This window comes from Pteropus vampyrus, unplaced genomic scaffold, assembly GCF_000151845.1.
Source record: "Pteropus vampyrus isolate Shadow unplaced genomic scaffold, Pvam_2.0 Scaffold95, whole genome shotgun sequence".
NCBI classification, from domain to species: Eukaryota; Metazoa; Chordata; class Mammalia; order Chiroptera; family Pteropodidae; genus Pteropus; species Pteropus vampyrus.
In genome coordinates, this window is record NW_011888876.1 from 3886510 (window position 1) to 3906927 (window position 20418).

The 20418-nt window shown below is 39.9% G+C and overlaps 2 protein-coding genes and 1 long non-coding RNA gene across 8 annotated transcripts in view; 1 reads left to right on the top strand and 2 right to left on the bottom strand.

Annotated features, from left to right (window-relative positions):
• Window positions 1-1443: 1443 nt before the first annotated feature.
• LOC111742453 lies at window positions 1444-4469 on the bottom strand. The gene is made up of 2 exons (XR_002781313.1): window positions 4060-4469; window positions 1444-3245 (listed from the first exon to the last, which is right to left on the bottom strand). It is a non-coding gene; the product is annotated as an uncharacterized LOC111742453 (long non-coding RNA).
• A 238-nt stretch (window positions 4470-4707) lies between these two features.
• HSPA5 (heat shock protein family A (Hsp70) member 5) lies at window positions 4708-9072 on the top strand. 3 transcript variants are annotated; one of them, XM_011364282.2, is made up of 9 exons: window positions 4708-4834; window positions 4916-5139; window positions 5236-5467; window positions 5825-5962; window positions 6267-6379; window positions 6465-6855; window positions 6984-7221; window positions 7538-7705; window positions 8160-9072. In XM_011364282.2, the coding sequence occupies exons 2-9, from the start codon at window positions 5018-5020 to the stop codon at window positions 8720-8722; spliced, it is 1965 nt and encodes a 654-aa protein (XP_011362584.1). In that variant the 5' UTR covers window positions 4708-4834; window positions 4916-5017; the 3' UTR covers window positions 8723-9072. The 3 variants fall into 3 exon arrangements, with proteins under 3 accessions (XP_011362584.1, XP_023388841.1, XP_011362585.1); XM_011364283.2 differs by having other exon boundaries at window positions 4758-4821; XM_023533073.1 differs by having other exon boundaries at window positions 4739-5139.
• An 899-nt stretch (window positions 9073-9971) lies between these two features.
• RABEPK (Rab9 effector protein with kelch motifs) overlaps window positions 9972-20418 on the bottom strand; it is a 20274-nt gene continuing 9827 nt past the window's right edge. For 2 of the 4 annotated variants that reach the window (XM_011364284.2, XM_011364286.2), the window contains exons 4-8: window positions 18129-18281; window positions 14923-15084; window positions 12269-12418; window positions 10551-10700; window positions 9972-10292 (exon numbers count right to left, since the gene is read on the bottom strand). In XM_011364284.2, coding sequence (XP_011362586.1) covers window positions 10000-10292; window positions 10551-10700; window positions 12269-12418; window positions 14923-15084; window positions 18129-18281 — 908 coding nt within the window. In that variant the 3' untranslated portion in view covers window positions 9972-9999. The remainder of the gene's footprint in view (window positions 10293-10550; window positions 10701-12268; window positions 12419-14922; window positions 15085-18128; window positions 18282-20418) is intronic. The other 2 variants (XM_011364285.2, XM_023533074.1) reach the window with 2 other exon arrangements.

Here is a 20418-nt window from a genome sequence, read left to right on the forward strand (position 1 = left end):
CCCTTCTAGTTGTTATGAGGATAAAACTGAAGGATTCAGGGCAAAGCTTTGTTTACCATAAAGCAAAACACAAACGTAAGCTGTTATACTATAATATAGTTCAAACTCAAAACAGCAAACATTTAAAACATTCAATGCTGAAGGCTAACTTAGCTATTTTTCATTCACATTTCTTTCCTAAAATTTATGTTCAAACAGGTAATACTGGAATTCATTCTTGTTCTTAAAAAAATGTATACAAGTCAAAAGTTCCTCTTGATTCCCATCCAATTCCACCCAGAGGGAGACACTCCTGTCAATAAGTATCTGCCCAGATTTTGGGTGGGTGGGTGGGTGGGTGTGTGTGTGTGTGTGTGTGTGTGTGTGTGTGTGCGCGCATGCGCACGCATAACACAAATAGGATCACATTGTGCATACTGTTCTGTGTTCTGTTACTTGCCTTTTTCATTTAATAATAAATCCTGGGCATTTTCCGTTATCAACAGATAAAAATCTACCTCATTGTTTTGAAACTTTGCACAATATTTCCATAGCATAATCTATCATTGTCTATTTAGCATTCTTTATCAATGGGCATTTAGGTTGAACTCATTATTTTGAATAACAAAAAATACATGTGTATTAACTATGTTATTGTTTTAATGGGAAATTTCTTTCTAAAGCTCTGGGAATTAGTAAAAAAAAAAAAAAAATCCAGAAAGACATGCATGGAAGCTGTTTTACACACAGGTGGCAGAAAGTATTCTCTCATAAAATCCTTTTTGCACTTTGGAATAATCCAATTGAAAAGTAAAGGACAAGACTCCAGTTATGTTACAGTCTTACTCCATGTTCAGGCCTCTTGGTTGTCCTGTACTGGCCCCAACTGGCAGGCTCAGAAATAGTTGTACTCAGAGGTCAATTTAGTAAGAAACCAATGGACCTTATAATTTAGGACCCCTCACCTGCCTGCGGACCCCTCCAAGTCTAGAGCAATGTATTCACATGATCATATGGTTTTGTAACATTTTGCCATGGAATTTTAAATTATTCAATTTTTAAAAAAATGTTTTAATTTTAAATTTTAAACAAGTTGAGCACAGCAGATAAAAGCCTAAAACTTGGGAATATTAAAAATGAGGAAAGTGACTCCTGTAGAATAGGGTCATAAATCTTGCAACTCACACTTCAGCCCAATGAAATCTACTATAAACCTTATTTTTCTACCAGTACCAGGGACATTCAGACTGATAGGAGCTGTAAGTTAATGAAACACAAGACTTTGGTGCATTACCTATATTTGAATTTAACCATGACTAATTATATGAAATATCTTTAATGGACTCATATCTTAGAAATTTTTCACTGACAACCTTTTTTGTTCTCTTGTATTTAGTGTTAAGTTCTTAAAGTTTTCCAAACTTGATAAGTTCCTGATAAACTTATTTTTAAAAAGCAAGAAAATAGAGACAAAAAATAACATACAATTTACTCTTTGAAAAACGTAAGTATCAACAATTTTGATGGCTACATATTTTATCATACTGATGTATCATAATTTGTCATTTCAGAATGCAAATTGTTCATTTCTGATAAAGTTTTTAAGTACTAAATTCATGCGAATTTTTAAAAATTATAGTATACTGAAATAGAAATTTAAGATTTTTTAAAGCTTATTTAAAAATACATGATAGAGTAGTATATTGTTGAGTAATCTGTTTGTTTGTTTGTATGTTTGTTTTGCTAACTTGATAGGCTAATTCCAAAATTTATATGGAAATACAAAGTGCCAAGAATAGCCAAAGACACTACTGAAGAACGAGCAATATTGCAATGTGGTAGGGTTTTACGGGAGATCAAGACTTATTAAATATCTATAGTAATTAAGACAGATGCTAACAAATATACTAATATGAAAAATGATGCTGGGACAACTAGGTAACAATGTCTTAGTCTCACTTAAAAAAATTTTGATAATTGATTCTCAAGAGGTGGTTTTCTTGGAAAGCTTCTGAAATTCCTTTTCATAGTGTATTTATGTGATTAATAATTTTACCACTATTCTACAATTATCCAAGTATTTTCACATATAATATCTCATTTTATTCTTGCAACAAGCCACTAAGACAGGCAAGACAGAAATCTGACATTCAATTGATGAAGAAACTGAGGCTCTGGATTTTTTTTTTTCCTTCAGTTATGTGCCCTATCTTTTAGTTGAATCTGACAAATTTTTCAAAAGAATTTGAAAAATTCCCCAATTATCAAGGTCTAAAGATTCAACTTGTCAATTACATAGGCTTTTTCCTTTTCCACTCTGCCTTTAATTCTCTTTCAGAAAGGAAGATTTAGGAGCTAGATGACATCCAATCCTAATCAGTCCTAACTCTGCTTACCTTTGTCAAATCGGATGGGAAATACAAATTTTCTTACCCCTAGAAGCACAAGTGAAACAACCAATTACTGAATAAAATTTCACTTGTCTATGACCTATTATCAAAATATTTGCAAACTGTGTTAACTACTCTATATCCTAAAATGAGAAGTCTTATAAACCCAAAGCTCAGGGTGACAACCTAGACTGCAGAAATTAAAAATCAAACTGCCAAGGCTCAAGTCCTGGCTCTATTATCTTCTTAGCTGTGTGATCTCCTGGGCGTTTCGTTATCTCTTGGGGCTTCAGATTCCTTAGCTCTAAAATAGGGGTTAAAAAATGTTTTCCTAAAGATTAAGAGATAATGCACACAAAGCATTTAGTTTAGTGTCTAGCACTTAAATATTGATAACTTGGTACTATCATCGGCATTTAACATTCAGCAGACAAGATATATCTACCCATTTTACCATTCAATTCATAAATGACCACACTTTGAAATACACTGTAACATACACCTAATATGTTGGTTTTTAAGATACTACAACCAATACACTCAATTCTCTTCAGAAGTTAGCCAGATATAACTTTCCTACACCTTAGAAAAAGGGGAGCTGGAAACGGTTACTGGATCAATCAAGGGTGAGGCTGAAATTGAGAGCTTTGTTGTTAATGGAAGTAGATTGTGATATATACAGGAAATTTGCTTAAATTGATATGAAGCTGTAATGTGGCTGAATGGTGATTTCTATCTTGATAATGGACTGATGCAACCTAAAGAAGGGTCAGTGTTACTGCAGTATTACAAGCCCTGTTGAAAGAGATGGATGATGCAACTTCTACAACAAGAATGGAGTCAACTCTGAGTCACCAGTGTAGTCTTTGAAGAACACTAAAGGAGAGAGGAAAATTCTTGAGTACTGACTCATTCAGCATTAGTAAATTATAAGTTATTTCACTGCTGTTTGGACACAGTATTGCCCCTACCCATGAATCTCAAAAATACATTTAGTGGGAAAAATACTGGCTTCATCAGTTCTTAAGACACCGTCCCATGCATTTTCTGGAAGCATCTCAAAATACTGTTATGAAGTCTTTGGCCTGTCCATGGTTTGAAGCATCCACATTTAAACAAATTCATTAATTTAAAAAAATTGTTAAGAGTACTGGCTACGGAGTCATGCTGACCTGGATATCAATCCTAACTCCATTCTTTACCAGCTCTATGACTGTTAAGGTAATTAATCTTTCTGTCTCGATGTTCTCATCTGGAAAATGGGAAATGCCAAATATTGAACAGTAAAGACATAGGAACATAGGAAACATAACAATGTTTGGCACATAGTAAACCTGAAGTAAATAGTAGCCTCTATTACTTTTTTGCTACTGGGGTGATGTACAAGAGTAAGACATTATCAAGAAGTCTTTGTGTATCAAATGCGTTTAAGCACAATCAGACCAATTAAAAAAAAAAAAGGTGAAGGTAGGAAGGTATCAAGAATAAAGGATAAGGAAGTCCTTGTAAATTATAACCTGAACCACAAAGGGAATCCACGGACGGGGTGTGGAAGGGAAGGGAGGTAGCACATTAGAAAAATGACACATCCCAAGGTGGGAGCGATGTCATTAGTAAGCTCTTCGGGAGAGTTCCCATTGTGGGGAAGGAACTCAGGGATGGGAGACAATTACTGTTGCCAGGGACTTACCGTGGGGCAGGGCCCTGTGGGGAGGCCCGGTATAGACAAAGATAGTTGGGCGAGGGGGTGCAGGGGCCACACACTGGCTAGAAGCCATGATTCGCGGTTCGACGGTGCCCAAACCAAGACCCCGGCTCCAGGGCTGAGGGCCGGTGAGCAACAAGATGCTCTGAGGGTAGGACACCCTAGTACCGGTAGTAGCTATGAAGGGCAGAGAAATTTGTTCTGAGGTGATCATAGAATCTACGCTGAGACCCGCACAGAGTGGAGGAAGAGCCGCTTTCCACTTCGGGACGAGGGACAGAGGAGGGGCCAGCGAGTGGGCAGTGGGGAAGTAAAGGACTCAAGTCCCACGGCCTCGGGGGAATCGAGTACGATAGACTAGCTCTTGCCCCAGAGGGCCCAACATGGAGGAGTTACAGGCGGAAACTGCCTCCGGGTCAGAGGTCGCACGGGGGGACGGACAGCTGCTGAACCAATGGGATCAGCTCACGGGCCGTTTGTTGCCTCCCATTGGTGGTTGTTGGGCCCAAACAGCAGCCAATGAGCCCATCCAGGGGGCGTAGCAGTGACGTTAGTTGCGGAGGAGACCGCTTCGAATCCGCGGCGGCCAGCTTGGTCGTCTGGACCAATCAGTGGCCTCCAACTAGCAGAGCTTTGGCCAATCGGAGGCCTCCACGACGGGGCTGGGGGGAGGGTATATAAACGGAGTCGGGGACAGCGCGGTTGACGCTGGCCCAGACATCAGAGACCTACTGAATTCAGGATTTCGTGAGTGAGAACTGTAAGCGCTGCGGCCTGTCTTTCGGATCTGCCCTTCGTTTTGTCCGCTGCGCCTCCTGACCGCTGGCCCTGTCTCCCTCAGGTCAGTAATCTCGGTGCGTTCCCGTCCTTCGGCCTGTGGCTGGATTGCTTGCGACGTCCTACCTACCTGCCTGCTGACTGACTGGCCGACAGCTCCGGCAAGATGAAGCTCTCCCTGGTGGCTGCGGTGCTGCTGCTGCTCGGCGCGGCGCGGGCCGAGGAGGAGGACAAGAAAGAGGACGTGGGCACGGTGGTCGGCATCGACCTGGGGACCACCTACTCCTGGTAAGTGGGGTTTGTGGAAAGGGGGAATGGGGCGTGGCCTCCTGGGCTGCGGTGATGATCGTGGTGCTGATTCCTTCGCTTCGGTTTTTCCGCCAGCGTCGGGGTGTTCAAGAATGGCCGCGTGGAGATCATCGCCAACGATCAGGGCAACCGCATCACGCCGTCTTATGTGGCCTTCACTCCCGAAGGGGAGCGTCTCATCGGGGATGCAGCCAAGAACCAGCTCACGTCCAACCCTGAGAATACGGTCTTCGACGCCAAGCGGCTCATCGGCCGTACTTGGAACGACCCGTCTGTGCAGCAGGACATCAAGTTTTTGCCTTTCAAGGTTCGACTGGGTTTTTTCACCGGATCGAAAATGGGTGGTGGCGGTGGGAGTATTTAAGATTGAGAGGTTGAGAAACGGTGTTAAGACAACAGAAAAGGATGCATGGTATATGTATTAATTTGTATATAATAATTTTGGTATGTTACAAAACTTATTAAAGTTGGTAGACAAGGAAACTTCACACACAGCTACTCCATCCACAGTTTAGGATTAAGAGAAGTATTTTTAGTCAATATTGAGCTCCAAGGGATCAAAGTAAACCAAACTATGGGGAAGGAAGTGACTCTCAGACAATCTTCTTAAAGTTTGAAATGTTATGCTTCTGTGCCTGCATATAATAATCATTCTTTAAAATAGGTCGTTGAAAAGAAAACTAAACCATACATTCAAGTTGATATTGGAGGTGGCCAAACAAAGACATTTGCTCCTGAGGAAATTTCTGCCATGGTTCTCACTAAAATGAAGGAAACTGCTGAGGCTTATTTGGGAAAGAAGGTAAGTATTCCTAGAACAATGTTATTACTACTATATTTGATTGTGTTGTATAGACGCTTTCATCAGTTTGATGATTTGAATCTGAATTACATCCATATCAGTTATAATTACTTGTGTGCTTTAGGCCAAAGAAAATAATAGGAACTCTTCACTTGATGTTTATAAATCTCTGGGTATAAAAATGTATATTTTATGCCCATTTTACAAATAAATTGGCTTAGAAAGGAAAGTGATGGTTTGACTGTAACTTAAATAGGGTTACACCACATGATAAAATATGCTTAATTACCTTTTATCTTTTTAGGTTACTCATGCAGTTGTTACTGTACCGGCCTATTTCAATGATGCCCAACGCCAGGCAACCAAAGATGCTGGAACTATTGCTGGATTGAATGTTATGAGAATCATCAATGAGCCGTAAGTGTTAAATTCACAGATAAGACGTGTTTGCTAAATAGGGAAAATGTAAACTTAACTTTTTCCCCCCTTATTCTCTTAACAGTACAGCAGCTGCTATTGCTTATGGCCTAGATAAGAGGGAAGGGGAGAAGAACATCTTGGTGTTCGACCTGGGTGGTGGAACCTTCGATGTGTCTCTTCTCACCATTGATAATGGTGTCTTCGAAGTTGTGGCTACTAATGGAGATACCCATCTGGGTGGAGAAGACTTTGACCAGCGTGTCATGGAACACTTCATCAAGCTCTACAAAAAGAAGACTGGCAAAGATGTTAGGAAAGACAACAGAGCTGTGCAGAAGCTCCGGCGGGAGGTAGAAAAGGCCAAACGGGCCCTGTCTTCTCAACATCAAGCAAGAATTGAAATTGAGTCCTTCTTTGAAGGAGAAGACTTCTCTGAGACCTTGACTCGAGCCAAATTTGAAGAACTAAACATGGTATGTTCCTTGTTTTTTGCTTCACTAATGAGATCTAATTAGACTCTGAGTTTGGGACAATGCATTAGATATCTAGACAATATCTGGGTAAACAGGCATCATCACAGTAATTATGTCTCTTGCTCTAGGACCTGTTCCGTTCTACCATGAAGCCTGTCCAGAAAGTGCTGGAAGATTCTGATTTGAAGAAATCTGATATTGATGAAATTGTTCTTGTTGGTGGCTCTACTCGAATCCCAAAGATCCAACAACTGGTTAAAGAGTTCTTCAATGGCAAGGAGCCATCCCGTGGCATAAACCCAGATGAGGCTGTGGCGTATGGTGCTGCTGTCCAGGCTGGTGTACTGTCTGGTGATCAAGATACAGGTAGGTCATTGTTACAAGCATGTTTCACAGTGCTTCAGCAGCTTGATGGGCAGAGTATAATTAGTGTTGCTTTAGAAAGCAGTAGAATATGAGCATTATAAAGTCACGCAGCTAATAAAAGGTACAGTGAGGACAAGGCCTGGTACAGTTTCAAGATCCTTAGCAACCATATTTATATTTAGTTCATTGCTTCTAAAATGCTTTTGCATAGAACTTGACCAGATAGCAAGGTGAAGAAGGTAAAGTACTGTTCAAGGGGAGATTGGTAGTGTTCCTATGACTTTAATTAGAACTTAATTCTATATTACTTTTGCAGGTGATCTGGTACTGCTTGATGTATGTCCGCTTACACTTGGTATTGAAACTGTGGGAGGTGTCATGACCAAACTGATTCCCAGGAACACTGTGGTGCCCACCAAGAAGTCACAGATCTTTTCTACAGCTTCCGATAATCAACCAACTGTTACAATCAAAGTTTATGAAGGTGATTGCTTATTTTAATACCATGGAATGTTTTTGAATAGCATAACTTCGTAATATACTCTATTGAAAAGACTAAGGAAAGAAATATCTGCTGTTTTCAGATGGGGAAGTCCCTAATTTAACTAGTGTTGAGTTTGTTAAGAGCACTAAAATCTAGTTTTTATCTAGCATTCTTTCCCATTAGAAATAATTTAAAAAAAAATTTTTTTTTGAGCTGGCTCTAGAATACAAGAACAAAAAACAGGTTCATGATGATGTAGATGGAATTCACCTTTAAGAGTTGGTAGTTAACTCACTGTTGGTCCCATTCGTTGCTCCTTAAAGAACAATGATCCACTTCTAGCTTGATAGAGTGCCCTTGCCACTGTAGGCTCTAACAGACGGAAATGTAGGGTTCCAGATGTACTAATGTTTGTCACTAACAACTAACAAAGATATTTATGTGTAACTTGTAGGTGAACGTCCCCTGACAAAAGACAATCATCTTCTGGGAACTTTTGATCTGACTGGAATCCCTCCTGCTCCCCGTGGAGTCCCACAGATTGAAGTCACTTTTGAGATAGATGTGAATGGCATTCTTCGAGTGACAGCTGAAGACAAAGGTACAGGCAACAAAAATAAGATCACAATTACCAATGACCAAAATCGCCTGACACCCGAAGAGATTGAAAGGATGGTTAATGATGCTGAAAAGTTTGCAGAGGAAGATAAAAAGCTCAAGGAGCGCATTGATACTAGAAATGAATTAGAAAGTTATGCCTATTCTCTAAAGAATCAGATTGGAGATAAAGAAAAGCTGGGGGGCAAACTTTCCTCTGAAGATAAGGAGACCATGGAAAAAGCCGTAGAGGAAAAGATTGAATGGCTGGAAAGTCACCAAGATGCTGACATTGAAGATTTCAAAGCTAAAAAGAAGGAACTAGAAGAAATTGTTCAGCCAATTATCAGCAAACTCTATGGAAGTGCAGGCCCTCCCCCAACTGGAGATGAGGAACCAGTAGACAAAGATGAGTTGTAGACACTGCTCTGCTAGTGCTATGATGTTGTAAATACTGGACTCAGGAACTTTCGTTAGGAGAAAATTGAGAGAACTTAAGTCTCGAATGTAATTGGAATCTTCACCTTGGAGTGGAGTTGAAAATGCTATAGCCCAAGTGGCTGTTTACTGCTTTTCGTTAGCAGTTGCTCACATGTCCTGGGGTGGGGGGAGAGGAAAAATTGGCTATCTTAAAAAGTGGGTAAAAAGGTTGGGTTACGGCATGTGTTCACCATGGAAAAATGTTCTATTTAACATTTGGGTCATGTGCATCTGGTGTAGGAACTTTATTTTCTACCGTAAGTGACATCAATAAATGTTTGTTATTTACACTGGTCTAATTTTTGTGATAACCTTTCTAAGTAGGTCAACCATTTTGAGTTTAGATTCTCACGGTGGGGAGGTTGGGCTTTTAAGGTAAGGAAACATTTTTATTCAATACTTTCAGGGAACTTGCCTAACTTTAAAGAAAAGAGGTGGGAGGTGGGCCATTTCACAATGTGCAAGAGTAGAGTTTTCATGAACATGTTTGAAATTTTCTATTTCTCCTTTCTAAAACTTTTTGGTGGCTTTTTATTACTAATGATGCTTTATACCTGCTTTGGAATCTAAGGCTTGATAGATGGATCACTAATGTTAACTTTACATACTTGGAGCAATTCATAATTTTAGGATATAAAGGTCTATTTTGAAACTTAGCTATGTCTGAATCCCCATCTCTGAAATTTCTCATTAGTGGTATTGGAGTGGCATCTAGAATGGTGACCTTGAAACTACGTTAAGCCCCATTGCAATTGTGGATCAAAGACAGTCGTCTGCAGTGCCCTGTGCAGTGGGGGTTAGGGGATAGTTGGGCAAGACAAGGGCCAGTTTTCCCTGTCCCCAATGGCTGTCACTACCAAATGCCAACAGTCTGTACCTCTTTATGAGGAGCAGCTACTGAATATTAAAGACATTTCCATCTGTAAATGTCCACTCCCCAATTTCTACAGCTTATGTTGTATCTAGCAATTACGATTCTTCAACGTTTTTGTGATTAGTAACAACCAATGTCACTGAACTTGTATTGCTGGCAAAATACTTTACGTAATAGAGATTTTTGCACTGGGCTATCCAGGTTCATCTCTTCGCCTACAAAAGTAGAGGACAGCAAAAGGGATATGTAGCGCAAAAAATACTTTGGAGGTATAAAAGCTAAGACGTCATTTAACTTTTCTGAAAGTAACTGACATTTAAAAGTAATAAAAATGTGGGTTTTATTAGTCAACTACAGTCACAATACAATCATTATAGATTTCCCCTTCTGTATTCATCCCACCAAACACAAAACAGAGCAGTGAGTCAGTCTGACTCTCCTCATGCGAGTCACCGCCTTGGGTCACTCCTTTGTCACTGGAATCCCCTTTCTCAGTATCACAGTTTAGATCAACAGAATTTGAATTTTCTTTCTCTGAGGTACATATCACTGGCCATGGAATGATACACATGGAATGGTCCAATCGTCCAGCGGGTAGAAACGTATCAAATTTAAGTAAGGTCCAATGCTGCTTTTCTATATTAGGGAGAAAAAAAACAAAGGCTCAGTGTTAAGAAATTTTCAGATACGTTCAGTGATTTCCTGCATCTCTTGAGCCCTAACAAATAAGAAATAAAAGGAGGAAAAAAACTAATGGTGATGTAATTCCCTAAAAGTCTGATTTTCATTCCTTTGACTTTAGATGTGGAGGGATCAAATTGAAAAACCAAAGCACTGGTACTTTCCAAAAAACGGTCACATTTGCTTAAACACCCACAGGGAACACCTGCTCACCTATGTGATATTGGTACATTGTATCCAGTGCTCCTGTGGGAGTCATACCACCGAAGACATACAGGTGTTTCCCCACAGCCACAGCTGAATGGGCAGCACAGCCTGTGGGAGCTGTCCCACTGGGACTTAGCTTCTGCCACTTCATGTCACCTGCCAAGAGAAAGAATTTGGGCACAACAATCCTGGAACGTGGTTTCAAACTTAACTGTCAGTTTACAAACCTAAATGTCATTGAGTAGGAGCCCTGAGATAATATAGCAAGGTTTAATGTACGTAAAAATTATTTGGGAGATCTTGAAATGCTGTCTGGGTTGTCCAGGGAGGGAGTAATCTATAGTTTTAACAAGCATCTCGGGTGATTCTGATGTAGGTGGTCTTCAGAACACAGAAAAATGACCGTCACCGTTAACTATTTTGGATCCCAGAAGTAGGTGAGGTTCCAAGTGTGTGTGTGTGACAGCTTTGATTGCTGTCTAGACACTTTAAATATCTTGCTGAATTCTTCTAACAGCTCTATGGAATTGCTATTGCTCCTGCCTTCTTACAGATAAGGAAACAGGATCAGAGAGGGAAAGACTTGGCCGAAATCCCACAGCTAACAAATGGCAGAGCAAGAATTTTAGTCAGGTCTGACTCCAAAACCTGCGTTCTCTATAGTGTAATTCGCTGCCTCAGCACCTATCCCCAACCCATTTCTGCAGGGATATCTGTATCTTTTCAAACAAGCATTTAAATGAGGCAGGATGTCACATCCTGGATTTTAGGTTTAGAGAACTACCTGGATAAGAACAGAAAAAGAAGTAGTTCCTCAGCACAAGACAAAAGGACTTTCTTTTTAAAAATAAATATCGAAACCCCTTTTGAGTGCCTGCAAGAAATGCTCCTGTGACGATATTTTCCATCTGTCAATTCAAGGCAGGGGTCCAGAGCTGGAAGGAAGAATCACCCAATATGGCCAAAATTCTAGCTAGAGCAGGAATCCTAGCCAGGGTCACCTGGCATCAGATGTCACTCAGCCAGAGAACCCATTATTCGGCAGAGTAGCCAGATACACTGCACGGCAGTTCTCATGCCTTCTGCCCACTGTTTCAATTCCTGTATTCCGGATCAACCTAGAACATGTTTATTTGTTCATCTATCCACCCGTTAACAGATATGCACTCATCACCTGATCTGCCAGACACTGTGCTAAGTGCTGGAAATACCCTGGGGAACAAAAGAGACAAAGTCCCTGTCCTAAGGGAGCTCATGGTCTGAAAGAATGGCCCAGAATGAGTCCAGGCTCTCTAGGGCACATCTGCCCTTCAGACACCTAAAGATAATTCTCATGTTCTTCCTAACTTTCCTCTTCTCAGTGTCTTTAACTATTTTAGCATGATATTTCCAGTTGCTCACCTTCAGACCCACTCTAGAATTGTCCATGCCTCTCATAGGCATGGAATTAATGGCTAATGCCTGAAAGAAATCTACTTGGGGAACACAAAGTATAATGAATTTTAATGAAAGAGCAGGGTTGTTGGAAGGAGAAGAGATAATTAATGGCTAGGTACATATAAAATGCTCAGGAAATGATGGCTTATATTATTATTGACAGAATCAAGTGAATAGTCTGCTAGCTGGTCAAGTTACCCACACCTAAGAACTAGGCTATATTTTATCAAAGCACATTTAATTTAATTTTGAGGAGACAAAACCCCCATGCCTTCTGCCCTACTTACTTATATCAATGCAATATAGATCATCATAGAACTTGTCCCCTGCCAAGCCTCCGTGGATGAAGAGCTTTGTCCCTACTGCCACCATCACATGACCATGCCGGGGCGATGGAGGTTTCCCAAGTGTCTCTGGCTGTGACCAGGTCAGAGTGTCTATAAAAGTAAATTCATTGACATCAAATGACAAAGCTATGAAGCAAAAACCTAAAAAATATGTCCAAGCCTCACGTACCAGCAAGGAGAGACAGTCCAAGCAGAAAGTGACCTTGGAGTCATTCACTCCAACTCGCCAACCTAATCCAGGCTTCCCTTTCTCTACAGCCTGTCTGGCCTCTGCTTGGACATTTCCAAGGTTTGAGAATTGACTGACATGCCTGCCCTTCTACTGGGCATTAGGAAACCATTCCTTGCTTTGAATTAAAAAAGACCTCCCTAAAACTTCTGCTTCAGAGTTCAAAAGAACACTGCTTCTTCAATGGCAGGCCTTCAGAGCCTTATTTTTTCAAGGTAATATCCTTAACTGATTTGCTGGAAGCATAGGGGGAAAAGATAGACTACTTTTAACATTAGCAGAGGCTGCTGAAGTGGCAGTACAGGGTAATAGTTAGAACATGAGATTTGGAGTTAAAACTAGGTTATTTCACTGAATAACTGTGTGGCCTTGCATCAATTAATTCTCTAAGCTTCAGTTTCTACAGGTGTAAAATGGGAATAAAGACAATACCTGACAATACCTACCTCTCAGGGTTGAAGTATGGATTAAAGGAGACAACATACATAAAAGACAGGCACAGAGAAAGTACTTGACACATGAGAATTATCAATACGGTTATTATCCTAATAGTGCAGACGTGTTCTGCCTGTTGGCAGCCCTTCATATCTTCAAAATTGTACACATACAGAATTTGGAAACAGGAATCATTTCAACATGCCAGAAAAGCCTTAAAGGAATGCTGCAAAAACTATTTGAGACACAGGCCTTCCAAACAACTTAACTTTGAATTACTGTTTGTGGCAATGCTTGCAGGTTGTACAAGCAACCCCTAGAATTCCAAGGAATACAATTTGAAATAATCTAAAATGGTTTATGTATAAATATGCCTATCACAGCACTGTAATAGAGAAAACTGTAAATTATCTAAGTCCAACAGGTGAATGGTTGTTACTGCCACAGTCATGACAGAATATTATGAATTTCTTAGAATGTTGAAGACTTAGTGATTATAGGAAAAACGCTTAAGTGAAAAATACAGGATACAAGTATTTCATATAAAATTATCTCTGCTACTTAAAATAAAAAGACTGGAAATGTATTGAGATTTTAATAATTTTGGAGTCATAGTATTTTATATACACAGACACCACACACATACATTATCTTTTCTCCTTTCCTTAGTTTCATATATTCGAAAACAGCATTATTTAAAAATTTTAAAAGGGCTTTAAAAGAATCACAAAGCCCATTCTTTCTGGAAAAAGAAAAGTCATACTGTGATGTGTCTTAATTCTTCCAATTATACTTTTAAGTTTGAAATCTTGCTTATTGCATTTCAAAAAAGGTTACATCTTTCTTGAAAAACACACGTAAAAATTATTTTTGTCTCATGTTGTCTGTAAAGTGTTATTCATAAATACCCACCACTAAAGGAAGAAATGTAAATAAGTACTCCTCAGACAACAATTTGGCAAGAGGTCTCAGAATTTTAAATGTTCATACCATTTTGACCCAGTAATTTCATTTCTCAGCATCTATTCCATAGTAACATGTAACATGTACAAAACTTAATACATATGGCCACTGTAATGCTGTCAGCAAAAAGTCAATCAATTGGAAAATGACTGAGTGAATAAAGGATACCCATAAAAGGATAGGCTTTGCAAGGAAATTGGTGCTGACTAAGAAGACATCCATGATGTGTGATTAAATGAAGGAATAATTATAGTAATAGTAACAATAATAATAATGTTAATATTTATTAGGTGCTTCCTATGTGCCAGGTACTGTGCTATGCACTATATCACATTATCTCATAGAATCTTTCCAACTCTTTGTGGTAGGCACTATTAATATGTTTATTTTACAGATCAGCAAACTAAGGCTTAGAGAGATTAAGTAACTAGTCTAAAGTAATACAGAAGTAATATGTCAGACCTGGTCTTGAGTGCAGATCGTGTGGTTCATGCTTTCAACTACTATGATCTGCCCTTACCCCTATTAAAAAAAGCCGCAGGACAGTATTTCTAATTTGATTCCATGTGTGTATTCTAAGTTTCAAAGTTCAAAGTTCATACATGTTCATACATGTTCATATACATGTACACATGATTTAAAAATGCATAGGAAAGTCTGGAAGGAGACATTAGGAACTGCCAACAGTTCTATCTGGGGAGCAGGAAAGAAAGGCTAAAGGGGAAACCTTTACTTTTTTACTTTATAAACTATACTGTTCAAATGGTTTTGATCATTTACACCTTTTTAAATGCAAATTTTGCTGTGGGAAGAAGATATCAGCTGAGGGATACACTAAGGAAGTCTAGCACAGAGACATTCAGCCAGGGTATCATTTTCTAACCTCTGCCTCCTATATCAGGTAAGCTGTGGGCTGGGGTGGCCCTGACCAGGTAAATGGCAGCCCCAAGGTGCCACTAATCCATACTTGCGTCAAACACATGAAGCTTCACATCCTGGACGGGCTGGGCGCCTCTCTCTCCGCCCCCAAAGACATACAGTTGGTTTCCAATGGCTGCTGATGATGTGTGGAATGTTCTTGGGGCTGGTGATGGGGTGGTCACCTCTGGCGTGGTCCAAGTCCTGGTTTCTGGTCCAGACAGAAGGGAGGCACCTAAAACACCTACGCTGAGGGGCCTCTGACCTTGACTCTGAGGCTCGGCAGGATCACCTTCCAAACCCCAGTCCTTAAAGGGGACAGTGTAGGTCAAGGCAGTGATCTTAGGCCACCAAAGTCAAGGATGGGTAGGGGCGATCCTTAGAATTTGCCCAGATATACCCAAACTCCCGAGACTGAAAAGCCACAAGTGCAATTAAGAATGAGGTCAATTTGTTTTTGGAGGGCTTCAAACATCCTCTCTGAACCGTCTTCCACTTTGCCGACTCCTGCCCTGTGCTATTCAGAGGAGCCTAACATTTGCTAAATGTCACTCCTACTAGATGATAGAAACCAAATGTGCCAAATTTCCCTGGATATATGGCTCTTAAAGTAGACAATGTTATTACAGTTTCAGTAGTAGCAATTAGTCTTTACTAAAAAGAAAATGCCATATAAATATTAGTTTCCCCTTTTACAGATAAGAGAATTAAGCAGAGATAGATATAGTCACTTATTTAGGGTGGCTAATAAAAGGCCGAGTTGGGGTTCAAATTCTTTCGAACACCAAAATCTATGTAGTTTCCACTCTTCTGACTTAGGAATAAAATTTCACCACCTGGGTAGGTGTAGAGTAGCTTATTTATTTATTTATTATTTATTTTAGAATGAAGCATGAATTTTATAGAAATGGATGCATTAATTAAGAACCTTCCTTGTGCAGAATCATAGCCCTGAGCACTCTGCTCTTCCCACTATCCTCACTCGACCTCAGGAGGTGGGTAGAAAGTATCCCCACTTTGCAGATGAGGGAACTGAAGCTCAGAAAATTTAAATGCTTTCCTCAGGTCACAGCGCTTGTGAGTAGCAGAGCAGGCGTTGAACTCAGATCTGCCAAGGCTGCCACACTCGCTCCATCACAACACACCAAGAATTATTTCTTGCCGGGCAAATTCTGTGTCTTTTGGAAACGTCTTCATTAAATATATTAACGTCTTCATTAAATGTCCCATGAAGCATTTGTAATATGTGTGGAACTCAAATATGAACCTAGAAACCAAACAAGTCTCAGCCTCTATCCAAAGCAAAATAAAATTGTCTCTGTAGCTACAGAACTTGGGGAACTTTTTGGATCTTCGGGGGAGCTAGAAGGTACACGGCCTCCGGGATCACAGGATCCTGGGATTGTGTTGCTGCCAAGTCAAACGCCAGCGCAAATAATCACAAAGGATTACTTAGCCATTTGATGGACTTGCCTTAGTAACAAAAGCAACCTATAGTTCACTTACATTTTTCATATTTCCTGGGCACTGTGTCAAATTATACTTTCTAGGAGAGAAAAAGGATCCAGTGGAAAATCAATTCCTTTGATAGCGGCTTTCCAAATTTTCACTTTATTTTATTTAAATAAATGCCATCAGTGAAAATCAAAAGGCCAACGTTCCAGATGGATTTCAATCTGCCAAACTGTAGCTATGTCAACCACAACCACCATTACTGAGCATTAACTATGCACCAGATACTGAGTTAATTTAAATCCCTGTCAAATTTAACAAGGTCGGAACTATGACTATCCCAAAGTGACAAAGAAGACCAACTGTTGTGCAAACAAATCTATTGTTAATAGAAGGAACTGGGCAAGAGCTAATGTCATGTGAAAAATGTCCAAGTTCTAGTAATCAACAAAATGCATATTTACACAATTAGATATGCCTACCAGATTTGCCTATCAAATAAGCAATATTTAAAAATAATCAATTCCATGCTGGTCAGGAGTGAAACAAGTACTATGAAACACAGAGAGAGGATAAGTTGAAAAAATCTTTCTGAAGAGTAATTTGGTAGCATGTATCAAAAATCTTAAAGTTGACAGTATTTTAACTAGTCCTTTTATTTCTGAGCATGAATTCTAAGACAATAATTTGAAATACAGTCAATAACTTCTAAATGAAGAGGTTCGCTGCTTTGTTATTTATACTGAGAAGAATCTAAAAACAACCTAAATGTTAAAATGTTAAAAAAACAAGTGATTTGTGGTATTGTCAGAAATGGAATATTATGCAGCCTTTAAAAATGATGTTAACAAAGCACTGTTGTTACCAGGCCATCATTTATGCAGTAACTGTGAAATTAAAATGAAAAAGGTACAATGGCATAGTGGTGAAAATAGTATGATCTCAGGCTTATAAAAATGCAGAGAAAAGACAGAAAGGAAGTATACAGAAATGTAAACAGCCTTAATGTCATAGAATTGTGGATGGCTTTTGTCCACTTAGACTCTTCGAATATTTTACAATGAATATAAATTATGTTTATAAAGAGAAAAGACAAGTCCACCTCCCATTGGTGATTCAGCAACATCCTCTCAGCAGTGATGCCCCTAAACTGCCTCCTGTGTGATAAAACTGCCAATAAGACTGGTCAGAGACTTTGAACTTTTTGGCTAAAAAAATATACTAGGAGGATCTAAGTCAGAGTTTCTTACCTTTAGCACTACTGACATTGTAGACTAGATAATTTGTTCTTGTGGGCACTTTCCTGTGTATTATGTGATATACAGCAGCATCTCCGGCCTCTATCCACTAGATGCCAGTAGCAAACTGCTCCCTCATTGCTCTGAGTTGCGAAAACCAAAAATGTTTCTGGACTTGGTCAAATGTCCCCTGGGAGGCATGATCATCGCCATATGAGCTAGGTGACTTGGGTTCTAGCCCAGGTCAGTCACTGACTCCCTGGCGACTTTAGGAAAGTCACTTCTCCTGGACCTCGGTCACCCATTTGGCATAGCTACTCTCTAAGTCTCTTCCAGATTCAGCTTTTAAGAAGCTGATAATTGTATACATTATCAGAAAAACAAAATGTAATTCTGTTATCTTAAGATTCTGCTAGAATTTAAAATTCCTGTTTTCTACGAAGTCAGCAAAGTTAAACAGATAATTCAGTACGGTCCAAATGGGTTCTTGGCGCAAGTAATGAAATTGGAATTGGATTTATGTATGAGTGTATGTATGTAAATAAAATAACCTTTGGCTACTTACCAAGATTCAGAACCTGCAGGCAATTTCGGTTTCCTGACTGGTCGGCACCACCAAACACCCAGATGCTGTGAGGTGTGCAAGAGGGAATGAAGCTGGCATGCTCATACCGGGGCAAGAGACCCTCCGAGGTGGCTAAATCCCATCGGTGTGCTCCTAGAAAACATTTCACCCAGTTCTTAGACTGGGGCTGCCAACTGCTTAGATTACCTGGCAACTCGGGAGAGGGTAGTGAGGAGAAGAGGGTCAAAAGCATAAGCGAACAACCATCGGATCACTTAAATGGAATGTGGTCAAACTCCAAAAAGTTCTATAGTAGACACTCGGGGGACTATCTGCCAAGTCCATGAAACCTCTTCTGTGGAAACTATCCCCCCTCTTCCAACCACAGGAAGACCTGTTTGTACTACACACCTTGACTTTCTCGCTCTAGCTGATTGAGTCAAATGTAGCCACTTGACTCCAAATGGGCCAATCAGATCCTCTCTCCCAAGAATCTGAAATTCACACAGATTCTTGGATTTGGGTGGCCATCTTCTACCATGTGTGGAGAAGCAGAGAAAGCTAAAGCATGGAGAAGAAAAGAATGAAACATCTACATAAACAATCAGATCTCCCCAGAGAGAGTGAGGGAGAAAGCAGATGGTTTTTGACAGCTTAACACTTCCTGCTTTCCCTCTCTCCCACGGCAAGGCTGTATTTCCTACCCTTGGCTCCTTACTTTTTTTTTTTTTTTTTTTGCTCGTTTAAAAGTTTGTTTCCTGCAACTAAATGATTTCTGGCTAAAATACACTGAATAATAATAATACCTAATCCATTAGTTATTTTAGTTAGTAAATCACTTACATAAGACCTTCGCAAGCATTATCTTGTTAGAGCATTACAACTACCAAGTGAAGCAAGTTATTATGCCCATTTTACAGAACACTGAAGCCCAGATGACTTAGACAGGTTAGCCAGAGTCACAAAGCTAGTAAGAGGTGACAACACAGATGTAACTGATCTAGATAATAGGTTTCTTGAGGGTTGGAAGAGATTTAATTTACCTTTGATTTCCTAGTACAGGGTGTAGAAATTCAAATGCCTACACAGGAGTGGAGGGAATGTGGCAAATTTAGAGCCCCACTGATAGGTGGCAGCTCAGCTCCAAATAATTGCTGCCATATAGACACAAAGGCCTACTAATGTCAGACCTTCCAAAATTATCAAGAGAAGCTGAACCATTTTAATTTTTATACGTATATTCCTTCACATTTAGTTGGTAACTTAGATTAAAACAATAGCAGCAATAGTACATGACCTAACAAAACATGATGTGAGTCACCAGTTTTCTTCTGCCATTGTGCATAGTACATAGTAGTAACTATTTGTTCATTTGTCCGCTGTCCGTCCGTCCATCCACCCACCCATCCATCCACCCACCCACCCATCCATCCATCCATCTATCTATCCATCCATCCAATCATCCACCCATCCAAATACTTATAAAGCACCTACTCTGTGCCCAGTGCTATGGTAGTGGCTGGGGATCCAACAATGAGTAATATAACCATGTTCCCTGTTTCTAAGACACTTATACGCTTTTGGGGACAACAGACAAGAAATAACAATATGAGATAAGGGCTGTGAAGGAGGATAAGGATAGGAAAGCATAAGATACTATGAAAATATGGAAGGTGGTTGTGACATGGTGATTTATATACAGATATATATATTTGATCTTCATCAATTCCAGGAACAGAGCCTAAAACCCTTGGAACTTCCTAAGTGATAAGACTGATAAAGGTGTCTTTTGTAACAAGCCCTGTCAATCACTATTGAGTTTACGTTAATGAGGTAACTTTTAGAAAGTCTCTTAAGGATGAGGCTGGTTGCCAAGGAAACCAACCCTATGGTGAGAGGGTTGGAACTTTCAGGCCAGCCCCTTCCCCATCTGGTTTTTCACCTGTACTTCTGACTGGCTGGCTATAAATCAGAGGTTCCCATTACCCCCTCGCCTTGGATTTGATTAATTTGTTAGAACAGGTCACAAAATTCAGAGAAATGTTATTTACTTGATCATCATTTATTTTAAAAGGATATGACTAAGCAATAGCCAGATGGAAGAGATGCCTCGGGCAAGGTATGTGGGAATGGTGCAGAGGTACATGCTCTCCCCACATCTCCATGTGTTCACTGACCTCGAAGTGCTCAGAACCCTGTCCTTTTGGGTTTTTATGAAGGCTTCATTACATAGTCATGATTGATTAAATCATTGCCTACTGGCAATTGATTCGACTTCCAGCCCCTCTTT